General features: G+C 38.4%; 1 protein-coding gene across 1 annotated transcript in view; it reads left to right on the top strand.

Moving 5' to 3' along the window:
- The first annotated feature begins 12,811 nt into the window (after nucleotides 1–12,811).
- Nucleotides 12,812–19,240, top strand: part of LOC134670874 (uncharacterized) — a 79,712-nt gene continuing 73,283 nt past the window's right edge. The window contains exon 1 of the mRNA XM_063528689.1: nucleotides 12,812–13,123. Within this exon, the coding sequence (XP_063384759.1) occupies nucleotides 13,030–13,123 (94 nt within the window). The 5' untranslated portion in view covers nucleotides 12,812–13,029. The remainder of the gene's footprint in view (nucleotides 13,124–19,240) is intronic.

Below are 19,240 nucleotides of genomic sequence, written 5' to 3'. Positions count from 1 at the left end.
TGTAGCGTTTATCGATATATAACATGATTAAAATCGACTTTTCACATCCCTAAAAGAGCACACATATACGCTTTTACGCACACATACACAGCATGGGCGCATCAAGAAAGGCAACACTTGATTTGAAGTCCACCTTGTCAACTGTTATGGTTGTCCTTTTTTGACAAACGGCATTTTTAAAAGAGCGAGGAGAGAGAAATGATACTAGTTGCTGCGCCTTGAAAGAGAACAGAAAAGGTTGGGCCCTTGCCATTTATTAACTTTCGAATAGTCATTATTTGTAAATCTATTATTTGTCACCATCATAAATATTTGTCCAAAAATGTTATTTGTGATCGTTGACATTGCATGATAGACGGAAATATTACAAAAATATATTGAAATCAAGGCCCCTACGTTTATTGTTCTATTTGACGGCGCAGCAACTAGTATCATTTCTCTCTCTTCGCTCTTTTAAAATGCCATTTGTCAAAAAAGGACAACCATACTGCTGACAAGGTGAACTTCAAATCAAGTGTTGCCTTTTTTGATGCATCCAGGCTGTGAATGTGTGCGTAAAAGCGTGTATGTGTGTTCTTTTAGGGATGTGAAAAGTCGATTTTAATCATGTTATATATCGATAAACGCTACACAGCGGAACGAAATAGCTATTAATTGAAGCTTCAATATCTTCGTTAAACATATACATAATTGAAATGCTAATGAATAATAAATATATTAGAATATAATAAAATATTTCAATTATTGCGGAACACATATCTTAGTAGGTATTTATGTATTTTAATTAAATATCTGAACTTTCCCTTGGTTCCCTGCTGGGGCGTGACGATAAAATTGTGATCTGATAACCACAATAAAGAATAAACGCGTTTTATCTCATTTTAGATATCGTCAAACCTTTGAAGTAAAATTAAAATTGTAAGAAATGTCGATAGTTTATCGATATGACTTTATCGACATGGCTACAGCAAGGTGGTGTTAAATTGTTAATCGTACACTAAACAAAAGTGGCAACAGTGACAGCTCGCTGAGACACCGTCTATATATATATTATGTCTATGATTGAAATATTATTTATAAGATTTGATGATAGATTGGATAGCTTGCTTTATAAACATTTGATTCCGTTCAGAAATGTTACCTAAATTTATTAATATTGTCCTAGCACGGATTATTTGTCCCATAGACTTATAATATACTAGATGAAAACCCGGCCATGCTCGGGTAAAATAAATAATAATAATAGGTAATACTCATTTTGAATTAAGTAACCTATCTCATCTCAGAAAACTTTAAATCCGTAACATACAATTATAACTCTAAAAATTTACTATTCCGATATATCTAAAAACAAATAATTATGTAATTAAAAAACCTAATCCGCTTTTCTGGTAGCAGTTCGGTTCTGTAAGGGTCGCAGTTCTAACCTAACCTAACCCACTTCTGGTTGCAGTTTGGTTCTATAAGGAATTAAGGATCACAGTTCTAGCCTGACCCACTTTTCTGGTCGCAGATCGGTTCTGTGAAGGCTGCATTTATAACCTAGCCCACTTTCCAATCTCAAAAGAGGGCACCCTTTTGTACCTACCCTTCATGGCACTAAAGTGAAAGTATGGAAATTATGACTGCGATTTCATTATTTAATATGAATGCCTATCCGTTAATATTCAATTCGTTCACAAAAAAAATAAAAAAAAACTGGATAAGTGCGAGTCGGATTCACCCACCAAGAACAGAACACTTTTTAGTAAGTATTTCTTGTTATAGCGGCAACAGAAATACATTATGTGTGAAAATTTCAACTGTCTAGCTATCACGGTTCATGAGATACAGCCCGGTGACAGACAGACAGACGGACAGTGGAGTAAACTGAAATAGAGGTTCCGTCACACCAGCGCGTTTTCAGAGCCGGGCCTGAGCGTTTTATATGAAAAAGTGGCGCGCCCCGCTCACGCGCCGCACGCCAAACGCGCCTGTGTGACGGAGCCTTAAATGTCATATACTGCAGCGTTACGCTTTGGTAGAAACCTTTTTTTTATGAGTCAATTCCCGACGGCTGGTTTGACAAGTGACAAAAAAGAAAAATAAAAGAACGGGACGTCAACGTAAGAGGATATTTTATGCATAATTTCAAAAGCTTTCCATGAAATAGAATTAATTTGGCTTATATCGATGGCAAAAGTTTTAAACGGCCACTAAGTATCGCTTTAGTAATTGGGAAAACCGCTTTTTGTCGCGGGTAAGTCCGTTCGCATCTTTTATTTTATTATCTTATTTGTTTTCATATCTTTACTTTAGCGTGGCTCTTCTCTTCGTTCGCAGTTTTCTTATTCGGGGAATTTTTTTACAATTGCGTTTGTGGACACGGACCAAGGCACATGCTATGTTACCGCGCATAGTTCATTCTACTATTTCAACCCGAGCCAACAATTCCAGCCTGTGTGTGGACTGTGCACCATAGGTCTAAGCCTATTATTCTCGACATCAGTCTGAGCGTGAGCAGTACACCAGAGACCTGAGCCTGTTCCTGCTAAACCATTCGACGACTCACTTTTTATATTTCTCTAGATTAAATTATTGCCCGTAGCCTCTGTTCCTGTCTGGTACCAGTAGGGAACACATAGCCTGCTAGGAAGTTTTTTTATTAGTTTATAAGGTAGATTTCGGTAACAGTGCTTATATTGTTACTTAATTGATTTCGGTGGCACGGTGCTTATTAAAAATTACCTATATTATTACTTAGCTGATTTCGGTGGCACGTTGCTTTTTAAAAATTACCTATATTGTTACTTAGTTGATTTCGGTGGCACGGTGCTTATTAAAAATTACCTATATTGTTGCTTAGCTGATTTCGGTGGCAGTTACCTTTTTTTTAAAACTATCAAGGCAAGGTGTTTATCCTTTTAAATTGTAAATAAAACGTTTTATCACGTGGCAATTTTGGTATATTTTATTTTAGTACTAACTATGCTACAAATTGGCGCCCGAACAGGGACAGTTGTGAGCATACAGCGTTCATTGTACCTCAACGTGGTTTATTTGAATTTGTTCGTATGCCTTTTGGGCTCACGAATGCTGCGTCAGAAATGCAACGGCTTACTGATATGATAGTCAACTATGAGTTTTCACCTGAATCAAACGACTTTGTATTTGGTTACGTTGATGACTTAATTTTAGTATCTCGCGATTTTGATAGTCATCTAAACCTCATCACCAAAGTTCGTAACCGCTTAAGGGAGGCCGGTCTATCTATCAATCTAAAGAAATGTGAATTCTGCAAATAGGAGCTCAGATATTTAGGGTACATTGTTAATGAACGCGGGCTCCAAACCGATCCAAAAAAGTTAGAGGCGATTAGTAATTTCCCGACGCCTACGACGGCAAAATCTCTACGGGCATTTATTGGTATGTGCTCATACTACAGACGTTTTGTGGACAATTTCTCATCCATCATCGCGCCTTTAACGTCTCTTATCGGAAAAAAGAAAGGCAAAGATCCCATTAGTTGGAGTGGTGAGGCTGAATCAGCGTTTAGGCGATTAAAGAGGGTCCTTATTGATTCCCCAGTAATGGCATGTCCAGACTTTACCAAGCCATTCGTGTTGCATTGTGATGCCAGTTCAGTGGGCGTTGGTTCGGTTTTGGCCCAAAATATTAATGGAGAGGAGCATCCCATTGCTTACTACTCACGATTGCTTTCAAAAGCTGAACGAAATTACTCGACGTCAGAACGGGAGCTGCTCTCAGTTTTGGAGTCTATTAAACACTTTCGCGGTTATCTCGATGGAATAAAGTTTAAAATTATTACGGACCACATCGCCCTAAAATGGCTCATTACCTTAGACAATCCAAGTGGCCGATTAGCTCGTTGGGCTACTCTGATATCCCAGTACGATTTCGAGATCGAGCATCGAAAAGGCGTGTTAAACGTTGTCCCAGACGTTCTTTCTCGTCCCCAAGTCGGTTTGATTTCCTTCAGAAGGGGTGACCATATAACGACGGACCCCTGGTTTGAAAGGGTGTTTCTAGGTACAACAAGATCGCCACAAACATTTCCGGCGTATGCAATACGGGACGGTGTTCTAATGCGTAAGATGGCGGTTGATAATCCCTTAGAGACTAACTCCTGGCGGTCAGTTTTGCCTAAAGCTAAAATAAGAGAGGCTATCGCTGAGATTCACAACGGGTTCCCGAATGTTCACCCTGGGGTCATGAAAACTTATTTGAAATTGAGAAGTTTATACTATTGGCCAAATATGTATCGCGATGTAACCGAATACTTAGCGGAATGCCAAGTCTGTAAAGCGTTCAAGATTTCTAATACACAACCGCGGGGACACCAGCTTTATCCAAGACCTGTATATGCTCCACTAGATTTAATTTCAATAGATTTGGTGGGTCCTCTTCCGCTAGCTTATTACGGGTATCGATATATTTTAACCATGGTTGACGTATTTACAAAATTTGTTTGGTTGGTACCATTGAAGAAGGCTGATACGAGATCTATCACTATGGCATTGGAGTCGGAAGTGATATTGCGCTATGGAACGCCATCTAACGTTCTTTGTGATAACGCAACTGTTTTCCGTAGTGTGGCGTTCGTAGATTTTTTGAGGTCTTACGATATTCCTGGTCCATGTTACACACCCTATTACTCGCCCCAGGCTAACGTCGCAGAACGTTACAACCAAACCGTGGTCACGACACTCAGTATTTTGGTAGGGGACGATAGTCGCACTTGGGCAAGGAATTTGCCAAAAGTAGCGTTATATTTAAATTCATGCGTAAGTCTTGCGACTTCGTATACCCCTAATTTTTTAATGTATGGGCGTGAGGTAGAGACTACAAGACAAAGCGCCCGTTCTCAGACTCCAGGCCCAGAGTTGGCCCGTAGTCGGAGTGATCGCGCCTTGAGTCTTGTAGCACTCCAGGACGTTTATGCGAAAGTTGCCGATTCCTTGTTTCTTGCTTTTCAACGGAATGCTAACACCTTTAATGCGAAAAGAAAGGCTGTTATATTTCAACCAGGTGAAATAGTATGGCGGAAGAATTTTCAGCGTTGTCCTGTCGGGGAAGGAACTGGCGGGAAGTTCGCTCCGCGGTTTGTTTCGTGTCGCGTTGTCAGGCGTATTTCGCCGCAAGTTTATGAACTGGCTGACGTGAGTTCACCTCACGTCGGTTTTTATCACGTCAAGGACATTTTAAAATAGCTTGAGAAGTAAGTTGCGATAGTTCAGTTTCTTTTTAATTGCGGGCATAATTCGTTTCGAGTGTATCATAAGGTACCTACCGTTCCTTTTTGTTTGCGAATTGTTGCATCTACGCAACACTCATTTGTTATTAGTGTTTAAAGTTTTTTTATTTGTTATGAAGAAGGAATACCTTGGCTGAGGATCAGATTAGGGTTTATGTATAATGTTAAAAAGATCTGATCACTTCTTTTCGGGTTCATTTCCTATATTTGTAACGTGACTATGAGGTAATTCTATGGAATATTTAGTGAAGTCGGGGGTGTTAGTTTTTTTTGGTATTTTTGTTAAGATACCTTTCATAAGGACAACCTTTTTTTTGTGTATGTTAGAGGATGTCTGCAGCGTTACGCTTTGGTAGAAACCTTTTTTTTATGAGTCAATTCCCGACGGCTGGTTTGACAAGTGACAAAAAAGAAAAATAAAAGAACGGGACGTCAACGTAAGAGGATATTTTATGCATAATTTCAAAAGCTTTCCATGAAATAGAATTAATTTGGCTTATATCGATGGCAAAAGTTTTAAACGGCCACTAAGTATCGCTTTAGTAATTGGGAAAACCGCTTTTTGTCGCGGGTAAGTCCGTTCGCATCTTTTATTTTATTATCTTATTTGTTTTCATATCTTTACTTTAGCGTGGCTCTTCTCTTCGTTCGCAGTTTTCTTATTCGGGGAATTTTTTTACAATTGTGTTTGTGGACACGGACCAAGGCACATGCTATGTTACCGCGCATAGTTCATTCTACTATTTCAACCCGAGCCAACAATTCCAGCCTGTGTGTGGACTGTGCACCATAGGTCTAAGCCTATTATTCTCGACATCAGTCTGAGCGTGAGCAGTACACCAGAGACCTGAGCCTGTTCCTGCTAAACCATTCGACGACTCACTTTTTATATTTCTCTAGATTAAATTATTGCCCGTAGCCTCTGTTCCTGTCTGGTACCAGTAGGGAACACATAACCTGCTAGGAAGTTTTTTTATTAGTTTATAAGGTAGATTTCGGTAACAGTGCTTATATTGTTACTTAATTGATTTCGGTGGCACGGTGCTTATTAAAAATTACCTATATTATTACTTAGCTGATTTCGGTGGCACGTTGCTTTTTAAAAATTACCTATATTGTTACTTAGTTGATTTCGGTGGCACGGTGCTTATTAAAAATTACCTATATTGTTGCTTAGCTGATTTCGGTGGCAGTTACCTTTTTTTTAAAACTATCAAGGCAAGGTGTTTATCCTTTTAAATTGTAAATAAAACGTTTTATCACGTGGCAATTTTGGTATATTTTATTTTAGTACTAACTATGCTACAATACCTACTATTGTAAGAAAAACCGGCCAAGTGCGGTTCGGACTCGCGCACGAAGGGTTCCATACTTTTTAGTATTTGTTGTTATAGCGGCAACAGAAATACGTCATCTGTGAAAATTTCAACTGCCTAGGCCTATCACGGTTCATGAGACAGACAGACGGACAATGAAGTACATCTGAAATAAATGTCATATACCTACTAAGAAAAACCGGCCAAGTGCGAGTCGGACTCGCTAATAGGTTCATAGGGTCATATCCAGCCTAGCATTGCATTGGCCCCGCTTAAATATTTTAAGAGTGTAATAGATTTGTAACCGGTCAGCAACGTGAGTCCCTTGGAGAAGCAGAGGTCTAGTCTAAACTCCCACTTACCATCGGCATTAACAGCCTTGTATGCTTATTTGCCACCAACATGTCATATTAAAACATATTAATAAAAATTTACTCGGTCAGCAATGTGAGTCCCTTGGAGAATCAGAGGTCTTGTCTAAACTAGAGCTCCCGATACACGTGTTACACGCTGACACGGGTACCCGTGTTCTTAAGCCCGCCGGGCTTAAGAACCCGAACTACACGAACCCGCCCGGATTCGGAAACGTTTACACGGGTACCCGTGTACACGGGTACACGGATACACGAAATAACGGATCTTATTTACCCGCCGGTTCGACCCTTCACTCTCGTGTAGGGGAGATTCGTGCTATGAAGACATACGATTGAATATGTGGGAGGTTAGGAAGATTCATTACCTACTTTGCAGTTTTACTGGATTGATTGGTGATGTCAATAATAGGTAGGTAAGTGCACTTTGTTTTAATAATCATAAGATTAAAATTAACAATATCTTAGTAACCGTTGACCTCATTGATATGTATTTAATTTTCTTCATTGATGTAGTTTTTTAATAATTAAAGTAAACTTAAATGATTATCTAATAAAAAAGTAGATAGTTATGCTTACTGAAACTACAACGAACGGAATATGTTATATTTTCCTTTAGCAAAATCGAATTTTGTTCGCTGTTTTTAGGGTTCCGTATCCAAAGGATAAAACGGGACCCTATTATTAAGACTCTGCTGTCCGTCCGTCCGTCCGTCCGTCCGTCTGTCACCAGGCTGTATCTCACGAACCGTGATAGCTAGACAGTTGAAATTTTCACAGATGATGTATTTCTGTTGCCGCTATAACAAATACTAAACACAGAATAAAATAAAGATTTAAGTGGGGCTCCCATACAACAAACGTGATTTTTGACCGAAGTTAAGCAACGTCGGGCGGGGTCAGTACTTGGATACTGACCGTTTTTTTGCCTTTTTTTGCATTATGGCACGGAACCCTTCGTGCGCGAGTCCGACTCGCACTTGCCCGGTTTTATTAAGTAGCAAAGTACCCTTGTTCGAGCTGCTGAGGTGAAAATCAATTAAATTGGTACAACACATATCAATCACATTGAACATCCGATAAAATAAAACTGCTAAACAATCGGAGCTCCTGAACCTGAACCTTTGTTTTATTTATAACTTTATACATTACTTCAATCTCCGCTACACGCCAAGGACAGGTTAGGCCTGCGTGTATTTAAGGTCCGTGTCGCCGTGTACACTGGTACACGGATACCCGGATACACGGATCTTAATTACACGTGTACCCGACTACACGTGCAGAACGGGTCAGAAAACCGTGTACGTGTAGTTCGGAAACGAGTATCGAACACGTGTACACGAAACCCGGACACGACCGCGAGCCCTAGTCTAAACTCCCACTTACCATCGGCATTAACAGCCTTGTATGCTTGTTTGCCACCAACATGTCATATAAAAACATATTAATAAAAATTTACTCATTTCATCAATCATATCCAGCCTACCATTGCATTGGCCCCGCTTAAATATTTTAAGAGTGTAATAGATTTGTAACCGGTCAGCAATGTGAGTCCCTTGGAGAAGCAGAGGTCTAGTCTAAACTCCCACTTACCATCGGCATTAACAGCCTTGTATGCTTGTTTGCCACCAACATGTCATATTAAAACATATTAATAAAAATTTACTCGGTCAGCAATGTGAGTCCCTTGGAGAAGCAGAGGTCTAGTCTAAACTCCCACTTACCATCGGCATTAACAGCCTTGTATGCTTGTTTGCCACCAACATGTCATATTAAAACATATTAATAAAAATTTACTAATTTCATCGGTCATATCCAGCCTAGCATTGCAGTGGCCCCGCTTAAATGTTTTAAGAGTGTAATAGATTTGTAACCGGTCAGCAATGCGAGTCCCTTGGAGAAGCAGAGGTCTAGTCTAAACTCCCACTTACCATCGGCATTAACAGCCTTGTATGCTTGTTTGCCACCAACATGTCATATTAAAACATATTAATAAAAATTTACTCATTTCATCGGTCATATCCAGCCTAGCATTGCATTGGCCCCGCTTAAATATTTCTTTAATTTGTTTTTAGCATTTGTTGTTATAGCGGCAACAGAAATACATCATTTGTGAAAATTTAAACTGTCTAGTTAATATAGTTATCATGGTTCATGAGATCTTGAGATACAGCCTGGTGACAGACAGACGGACAGCAGAGTCTTAGTATTTAATAGGGTCCCGTTTTTACCCTTTGGGTATGGAACCCTAAAAAGTGACCAAGGCCTCCAGTGCCCCAGGCTGGAATCAAAGCAGCGTCCTCTGCTATCGCAGCAGGTGCCTGTGCCATTCTGCCACCGGGCCACGGCGGCATAGGTCGAATTTTTGAATACTAAACACAATACTCCCATGGAACGCTTTGAAGTTCAAATCTCGTTACGTTACGATGGCGTTTGCACTTTGCACTATGTTCGGTGACTATTTTTTATTGTTAACACACACAATACACTATTTAACAGGTTTTTATCACGTATTTTCGAATAAATTAGTAATTCAAAACACCCCAAAGCCGAATGATGTGCGAATGATTTGACGTCTATTCAGTGTTGCAAGCGTCTTAAAAGCCGTAACAGACTATCGCACGTTCTGGCTTAAAAAAAATTATGTAATAATTATACCGGTATACATATCCATATGAAACGAAACTTAATGCAAATAATAACCATTATACATACCGGAGTCATCAAATAAACAGTAATATTCGTCTTGGTTTTTATTTAAAAAAAAAAACGACCAACCTAACTTGTAAGCATGTTTGCAGTTTCTAAACGCAACAAACGCTGTCAAATGACAATCAACAAATTGAACATTTGCATTCTTTGTCGAAATTTTTTCACTTTTAAATGCAAAATACTCGACAATACGAATTTTGCGGATACATGTTCTCGATTCAAAAGTGATATTTTTTCAAGCTCTTTCGATTGAGCATAATTTCATTTAGGTCTACCGTCAAACCGGTTCACGATTATTTATATAGATACGGTTTAAGACATTTTTATTTCTCAAAAGATTTACATAAATCACTTACTGAGGAAACAATAATTTTGCTTAAATCTAAATAGGAGAGGGTAGCATGCAAAAACGACACGACGGACGACGACGACGACGACGACGAGAGACGTATAGAGACGGTGTCTCAGCGAGCTGTCACTGTTGCCACTTTTGTTTAGTGTACGATTAACAATGAGGCCCACCTTGCTGTAGCCATGACGATAAAGTCATATCGATAAACTATCGACATTTCTTGCAATTTTAATTTTACTTCAAAGGCTTAACGATACCTAAAATGACCAAAAACGCTTTTATTCTTTATTGTTGTTATCAGATCACAATTTTATAGTCACGCCCCAGCAGGGAACCAAGGGAAAGTTCAGATAATTAATTATAATACATAAATACCTCCAAAAATAGGTGTTCCGCAATAATTGAATTATATTATAATATTATAATATATTCATTATCAATTAGCATTTCAATTATGTTTATGTTTAACGAAGATATTGAAGCTTCAATTAATCGCTATTTCGTTCCGCTGTGTAGCGTTTATCGATATATAACATGATTAAAATCGACTTTTCACATCCCTAAAAGAGCACACATATACGCTTTTAGTAAAGTAAAGTAAAGTAAAAATTTATTTGTGGAACACGGTACAGTTAAGGTCTTATATATAAAATAATAAATAGAGCTCTGTGTTTTGCCTATTGGCGTACAAATATTAAACTTAAAATAATGGTGACTCATTACGAGTATGTTTACCATAAATTATTACATTTAAACAATAGCTATGTCTATTAGTAATATTACGGCAATAAACATTGAGAATAGAATATTATATTGTTAAACTTCCAAATAAAGTAATAAAATTTCTGAAATCACACAATTACAATCAAAAACTAAATAACTTAAACTACTATTATACAGGGTGTTTACTAAAATGGACAAGTTATAATTGTTTCAGGTGTCTGCAAGAAATTCACTTACTGAGTAATAGCATTTGTTAATTAAGTATGTTTTTAGTTGTATTTTAAACTGGTCAGGTTTCAGGCACTTTATATAGTTTGGGATTTTATTGAAAATTTTTGGAGCCATACCTAGTATACTCTTACCTAAGAAAGCTGTGTTGTGTTGATTATTGCAGATGTTGTTAAGATATTGTACACGTAGAGGAAGCTTGCGTTGTTGAGATATCAATTTGAATAGGTGTGAATTGTTTTTTATAAAATTTGCTAGTTCATATATGTATAGTGCTGGAAACGTTAGGATTTTAAAAGATCTAAAGAATGGAACACAGCTATCCCTCATATTGATTCCACAAATGGCCTGTACGCATCTTTTTTGGGCTTTGAAAACAGCTTCTCTATTGACTGAGTTCCCCCAAAAAATAAAACCATATCGTAATATAGAGGCTACAAGGCCATGATATGCAGTTATTAGTGCATTATTATCAACTACCTTTGCAAGTTTTTGTAGTGCAAATGCTGATTTGTTTATTTTTTTACATATATATTCTATATGGTTTTTCCATGTGAGTTGATCATCAATCATAAGCCCTAAAAATTTTGTTACAGCTACTCTCTCTATTGTATTATTATCATATTTAATATTTAAAGTGCATGATATTGGTTTTGTTTAAATTAATAATTAAATTATTGTTATTGAGCCATCTTATCATTTCATTTAAAACTGAATTTATATCTTGTTCATAGTTAACATTCTCGTTAAAACTTACAATTGAGGTACTATCATCAGCAAACATGATCATTGGATGATGAACTTTACTCGGGAAGTCATTTATGTACACTAAGAAAAGGAGTGGGCCAAGTACGCTGCCTTGAGGGACGCCATATTGCATATTTAATTCTTCAGAAACACATATTTTTTCGAATTTACTATTTTTACATATTCTAGATATTTCCGTATATTGAGGGCGATTTTTGAGATAAGATTCTATGAGATCTAAGACATTACTTCTTATTCCATATCTATTTAATTTGTAGAGCAATAACTTGTGATCAACATAATCGAACGCTTTGGTCATGTCAGTAAACACTGCACAAACAGTGGCCTATTTTATAAAGCTACAAGTTACAATTTACAAGCGGAAGTCTCGTTCTAACACATAGAGTTAGAAAGAGACTTCCGCTTGTAAATTGTAACTTGTAGCTTTATAAAATAGGCCACAGGTGTTCGCTTTTCTACATTTTCTATTACAATTTTTAATAGGTCATATATTGCCATGTTTATAGTGATATTCTTTCTGAAACCTTTCTGTTCCTTGCATAGAATGTCGAATTTATCAAAGAAGTCATATAATTTTTGATATATTATTTTTTCAAATATTTTTGCAAATATCGGGATAAGGGCTATTGGTCTATAATTTTGTGAATTTTCTTTATCGCCTTTTACGCACACATACACAGCCTGGGCGCATCAAGAAAGGCAACACTTGATTTGAAGTCCACCTTGTCAACAGTATGGTTGTCCTTTTTTGACAAACGGGATTTTTAAAAGAGCGAGGAGAGAGAAATGATACTAGTTGCTGCGCCGTGAAAGAGAACAGAAAACGTTGGGCCCTTGATTTGTCCTCAACCGAGACTTTTAGCTTGCTTTTAGCCAAATAAAGTGAATTTATCATCTTTAAGTATCTGTATTATATCTATGAATTTATCAACTAATGATATGTTGAAAATTTAACGTTTGTTGAAGTTTTTATATTGTTTTATACAAATAATCCAATCACTACGGTCAGCTACGGTTTACTGCTTAAATATTGTGGTTAACTATAGCATACTTCATAAACCAAACCAAGTCTACCCACACAGTCACGTTTTAGTTTATGTTTATATAATAAATTTGTGTGTAAAAACATTTTCTATGTGTGCATAATGTAATGTCATACGATCACCGTACTCTGTGTCCGTACTACTCTCACATTCACAAGTGGCGTGTTGAAAGTGGGAACTCGAGACTACAATTTGATAAAATTTCGGATAGAAATTGAGAGATGTGAATAAACAGTGTTTGATTACGAACAATAAGATCAAGATGTATCGGAAATTGATGTGGTGTTACGTTTTCGTATTGACTTTATTAGATTTATCGCTCAACAGCAAACTGACAGCCCAGGGAAAGAGCCATGGTAAAATCGATTTTATTATTTCCGTTCGGCACAAATCTCGGGGGTATCTGGACCGACCCTGGAAGTTATCATGTGGACAAACACCATGTTTTTCAAAAGTAGAGCGTGAAGTGAAACTGCAATTGTGATATCGGGCATGGAAGGTGGCACGCGGCACGATTTATTTTGGATCGGGGCCGAGGCGGGCATGTTTGTCGTTTTTGTTGCATTTTGTAGTATTTTGGTTTCGGCTAGGAGAGCGGAAGCGCAGCGCGACACCTCCGGTGGCGGGGGCCCGTGCGCGCCGCGGCCGCTCCTGCCGGCGCTGGGTGCACCACCTGCTTGCGCCCGCCCGCCACCGTTGCTAGTACCTATTACCTAGAACTTAAATCCAGCTGTGTATACAATAATATACAACAGTTGTATCAATAAAACACTAATTCCATTTTTATTTTTAGCAAGCATGGTGTCCTCATTTGATATTCTTATAATTTTGTATAAATATTATGATATCTGATCTGAACCACATGTGTATAGTATTATTTTAACTAAAGTAGTATTCCTTATTTTGAGGTGACATATTTATGTAGAATATACAAATTACTCGATCATGGCTGGAAAAACATTAAAAGCCCGTCAATGTGCACACTAGCGCCACTGCTAAACAATTGTGATTATTTAAATTTACCAACAGTTATTTAAAAAGATAATTTAGAAAATAAAAAAACCCGACTGCAAAAAGCTATCTTTAGAATATAATAAAAAAACTGAAAAGAAAAAAACAAGTTCAGTAGTCGAGAACATTGAATCAGTTTCATGATTAACATTTCGTATGTCAATTTGGACCTTGGAGTTTAAAAATAAAGTCCAAATCGCTTGTGACGGATCCGGAACGAGGCATACAAATCGTTATGGCACAGATAAAACAAACTATACATTCTTATACGAAACAGCAACTTCAACAGTCGGGACCCATTAAAAGTCTAGGCTGCGGCACTAATGTTGACAATAATGGGTCCCGACTGTTAAAGTTGCTGTTTCGTATAAGAATGTATAGTTTGTTTTATCTGTGCCATAACGATTTGTATGCCTCGTTCCGGATCCGTCACAAGCGATTTGGACTTTATTTTTAAACTCCAAGGTCCAAATTGACATACGAAATGTTAATCATGAAACTGATTCAATGTTCTCGACTACTGAACTTGTTTTTTTCTTTTCAGTTTTTTTATTATATTCTAAAGATAGCTTTTTGCAGTCGGGTTTTTTTATTTTCTAAATTATCTTTTTTTATTTAACACTTTTTAGTTAGTATTATCTTAGGTACCTATTCTAATCAAATTTAATGATAAGGGAAACGTAAAAAATATAATTTAATAAATAGGTACTTACATAACGATATGACACCACTTGACATATAGTATGTCAAGTGTCAACTTTTTATACTTGCATACATACATCTTCTTCTATCTATCTATATATCTATATACATATAAATAAGCTGAAGACGGTCGAAAGTCTGTACATCTATATCCTATATACATATAATAAAGCTGAAGACGGTCGAAAGTCTGTACATGGAAGATATTTGAAATAAAGTTGGCTGGGGATACTTAGAATCGATAACAGAACACGTTCCAAAAGTTTTTAGAATTTTTGTCTGTTTGTCTGTTTATTTGAACGCGCATCACGTGAAAACGATTGAACGGATTTTGATGAAAACTTTACTAATCTGTCGAGAAAATTCCCGGCCAGGTTATAGGCTATAAAAATTCAACCCCTAAAAGGGGGGGTAGCCACAAAAATCGATTGACTTAAGTTTGCCCCTGAATCTTATGGCGCTAGTTAGGAAGGAGGGGCAAACTTTTTTCAAATATGTGCTACCACTATTGAGTACCCTGGTAAACTAACAGATGGCGCTGAATTTAATACGTTGTGACATGAATAAGCCACCGAGGAAAAATTTTGCCAAATTAACTCTATGTTTAGAAGAGGGGTTACGGATATCAACAAAAATAATTGAATAAATATGTTGATTTAATAAATTAATAATACAACAAAATTAAACGACAGTAAATTAATTGCTCCTCATTGCACAGTGCCATCTTTTGGGGAACTGAGTAAAAATTAAGTAATCAAGAAAACTAAAAATGAGTTTTACGTAGTGGTAAAATAAACACATATCAACACGCTCTGCCTTAATTACACTTGGGCGTGGATCCAAATCCAAGCTTTCTTCTTTCGCAGCTGGGCCTTCTGCCTTGCTCAGACTTCACATTCACTTAACTTGGTCAATTCCAAGCTCTGCTTTCTTGCATCTTTTCTATATGAAAACAACCTCGAGACCCTTAAATATCGAGCCCCATGCGAAGCTAGGCTGATAGAAAACTGTCCCATCCCTTCTCTGTATGAAGTCCTGGATTCGCGCCTGGTTGGGACTAAAAGTAAAAATGTACAACTGTCTATCAAATTGCGTTTTATATATATATCGAAAAATTTTCAATTACATTATAACATATAATAAAGGTGACATTCGGGTGGCGACTGCAGCAGCTTTACTCTGTTGTAACGTTACTGCTGCAGCACTGTCAATTTTCGTGATAAAATTATGTGACTGATTTCCATTCTCAGCTGTAATGCGGCAATGAACGTCACTCAAATTACCAAAAAAATTCAATGTAATCTCGATGACCCTAGGGAGAGGGGGCACCATGGTCTAGAAATGCTTAGGGCATCAAATATCTTAATCTGGCACTGGTCGTTTGCGGAGTGAAACGATTTGGGACTCGCATTTTATACGCATTACCATGCCTTCCCGAAAAAAATCGAATCATTCGCGAAAGTCTCGCAACGCATTGAGGTTACAAGGGGCACGTGATCTTCCTCAGGAAGATCCTGAAGAAGACCACGGTGAGTGGGTGGCGCTCTAGCCAGGCAGGCCGCTTCGCTTTCGCTCGCGCGCGTATACCTTACTGTATCCTCCGATATAGGTACATCTACTACTCTGTAGTTTAAATCACGTGTAAAATTTGAATAAGGGCGAAAAAAACTATTGATTTTGGAGTGTAGTTTTTTCAGTGGTACCTAATTGTAAAATATTTTATCTGGACTACAGTCCTCTAGCATATCCATCTGTCAACTTTACTTCAAGTTCCGCTTTCAGGGGAGAGGGTGAGAAATTAGGCTTAGAAATAAGTCGCTTACTGACACAGACCGAATTCCACGCGGGCGGAGCTGCGGGCACAGCTAGTACTTATACTTAAATAAATACGTACGTACATATAGGCTTCATTATAATATTTTTATTTATATTATAGGATAGTCAGTAGTCACATAGTCACATTGGCCTCCTGTGCGTCGCGCAGTGCAGTATTAATACTGAACAGAATTACTATAACTTTATAACGTTATAGATTTTAAATGGTCACTCTAAATGAAAAACTGTAAAAGAAACCTATAACTGATTTTTAAATACCTATTCAGTGATACCCCACTCGACATATTTCGTTAACTTTTTTTTTTCAATTTTGGTTCTGGCGTCTGGTTGTCGCCATATTGAATTTTGATTACTGTCATGTCTTTAGTGACACACGCAAGAGTAAGACGGTTCGATTGACGTAAGAATTATCAAAATCGGTTCACGCGTTTGGTCTCTGGAGTGCCACATAGGAACAAACATACATACATACATACATACATACATACATACATATATATATAGGCTGATAAACACATTACCCTCCTTTGCGTCGCGCAGTCGGGTAAAAAAAGGGGGCCACTACGTACTGTATTGTGTATTTAAGTACCTTTTGAATACATTACTAGTTTTTATGTTGCTGGATTTGTCGATCTAGGAACTCAAAACAAAAATGGCCATTTTAACTTTGGACACATGGAACAGATATAAGGGGTCATCCATTAATTACTTCACACGAATTTCTAGGTTTTTTTACCCCTCCCCCCCTCCTTGTCACACTTGGTCACATTTGGCAAACCCCTCCCCCCCTAGTGTGACGTCACATTTTTTCTACGAAATCGCCAAATCGAATTAAGTAAGTACCTAAGTATTATTAATATTTTATCAAAATTTATTTATTGAATCAAGTTATATATAACATTACAGCTTGCGCCAAAGCGTTACATAGATTCATAACTTAAAATTACTTATTTTCTAATTTAAAACTAACTTACATCTACGAATATCTGTCTTGCATCCTTTCAAGCACTCCCTTCCATTCAGATATCAGCCTCCCTGTCCCAGTCGCAAACAAATCACTCTCAGGCAGTGCCGCGAGTAAGGAGTTGGCGAGCGCAGTTGCGCGCAGTACGGGGGAGTGTACGCGCAGACGAGTGCGCGAGTGCATTACGGCCAATATGGGCGGGCGCCTCCGTCTACTACAGTACGCGTCAGGTGCAGAAAGTTTAAGAAACTTTTCTAAGAGGCCAAGGCTATCTATTTTACACCTCAAAACCTTAACTATAAAGCATGCCAGTCCTAGATTTCTGCGCAGCTCTAGTGAGTCATAGCCTAAGTGTCCCTGCAGAAATCTAGTCGGGTACATGAAGGGGTAATATGTATGTATTTTCTTATACAGGTTGCGAAGGAATTTCTTTTGGACTTGTTCGAGTGCCAGGATATACTTCTTTTCGTGTGGACTCCACACTACAGCGTTTGTCTCGAGTATGCTTCTTACGAGTGCCGTATATAGCGCTCGCGTAGCATCTACAGTGAGCGAGACAGCATTGCGTAGTACGAAGCCCAACCTTTGAAACGCCTTGCGGGTGACATCCTGTATGTGTGGCCGGAATGTGAGCCGCGAGTCGAATATTACTCCGAGGTCACGAACTTCTTCGACGCGGGCCATTGTGCTCCCTGCCATGCGGTAGTAATGGCAGAGAGGCAAGGAAGAAAGAGAATAGGTCATTACCTCACATTTTGCAATGTTAAATAATAGCCTGTTTCCCAAACTCCATTCATAGACCGCGTCGATGTCCTCCTGAAGGTTTTCACAGTCACTAGCGGATTTAACTGCCATGATCAGCTTCACGTCGTCTGCAAATAACAGTACCGTAGATTTTCGAATAACTTCAGGTAAGTCATTTATCAAAATCAGGAAAAGCAATGGCCCTAAGTTTGATCCCTGACTTATACCTGAGCGTGTTGTGTACGTCTCGGAAAGATAGGGGCCATACTTAACAAATTGTTTTCTGTCCTTAAGGTAACAAGAAAACAAGCGCAATAGGCGGGGGGTGAATCCCATCTTTCCCAGCTTAAGTAGCATTACGTCGTTGTCCACCCTGTCGAATGCCTTCTGGAAATCGAGATAGACGATGTCAACCTGACAGTGATCGTCCATCTTACTAGAGAGAAGGTCCACCAGTTCCATCAGATTGGTGGCCACAGATCTCTTAGGTAGAAAAGCATGCTGTTGGCTAGCGATATATGGCAAGCACTGTGGTAGAAGGTAATCATGGAGAACCATCTCAAACACCTTGGCAAGGGCAGACAGTATGGCAATGGGCCGATAGTTTTCCACGTTCAACTTGGAACCTTTCTTAGGGATCGGGGTGACACGGGATATTTTCCATGTATCTGGATACTCGCCACTGTTCAGTATCAAGTTGAAAATGTATGTGATCACATCAATCAGGAGATCAATGCAACCTTTAATTATGAATGCCGGAATTGCATCCGGACCTGCAGATGTACCTGGCTTCAGTCGCTTAACTGCGCGCCTGATAGAGTCAGCAGTGATTGTTCTTATATCCACAAGTTGTGAACTGGCCAAGGTATTTGAGCTGGCCTGCCTTGGGTCGAGTTTCGGAGTATCTGGAAGGAAAACCGATTGGAAGTGCGCAGCGAATGCATCGGCTGCACCAGCTCCCTGATATTCCTTACCATCTCGAGTGACTACTGGCTCAGTTCCCCCATGACTCCGTAGGGTATTAACATATTGCCAGAAATGGGAGGGATTGGTGGATAAGGCGCGGGACGCGTTAGAAGTATAGGCGTCATAGGCTACTTTAATGTCTTGTTTGATTTTTGATCTTAATGTCTTAAATTGGTCTCGGACACATTCGTTTTTAGTTCGCTTCCATTCTCTATGGAGGCGGGCTTTAAGCTCGATGTCAAGAATAATG

This window comes from Cydia fagiglandana, chromosome 14 (assembly GCF_963556715.1).
Source record: "Cydia fagiglandana chromosome 14, ilCydFagi1.1, whole genome shotgun sequence".
Classification (NCBI taxonomy): Eukaryota; Metazoa; Arthropoda; class Insecta; order Lepidoptera; family Tortricidae; genus Cydia; species Cydia fagiglandana.
Note: the sequence above shows the minus strand (reverse complement) of the source record. Positions and strands in the feature narration are given on the sequence as shown.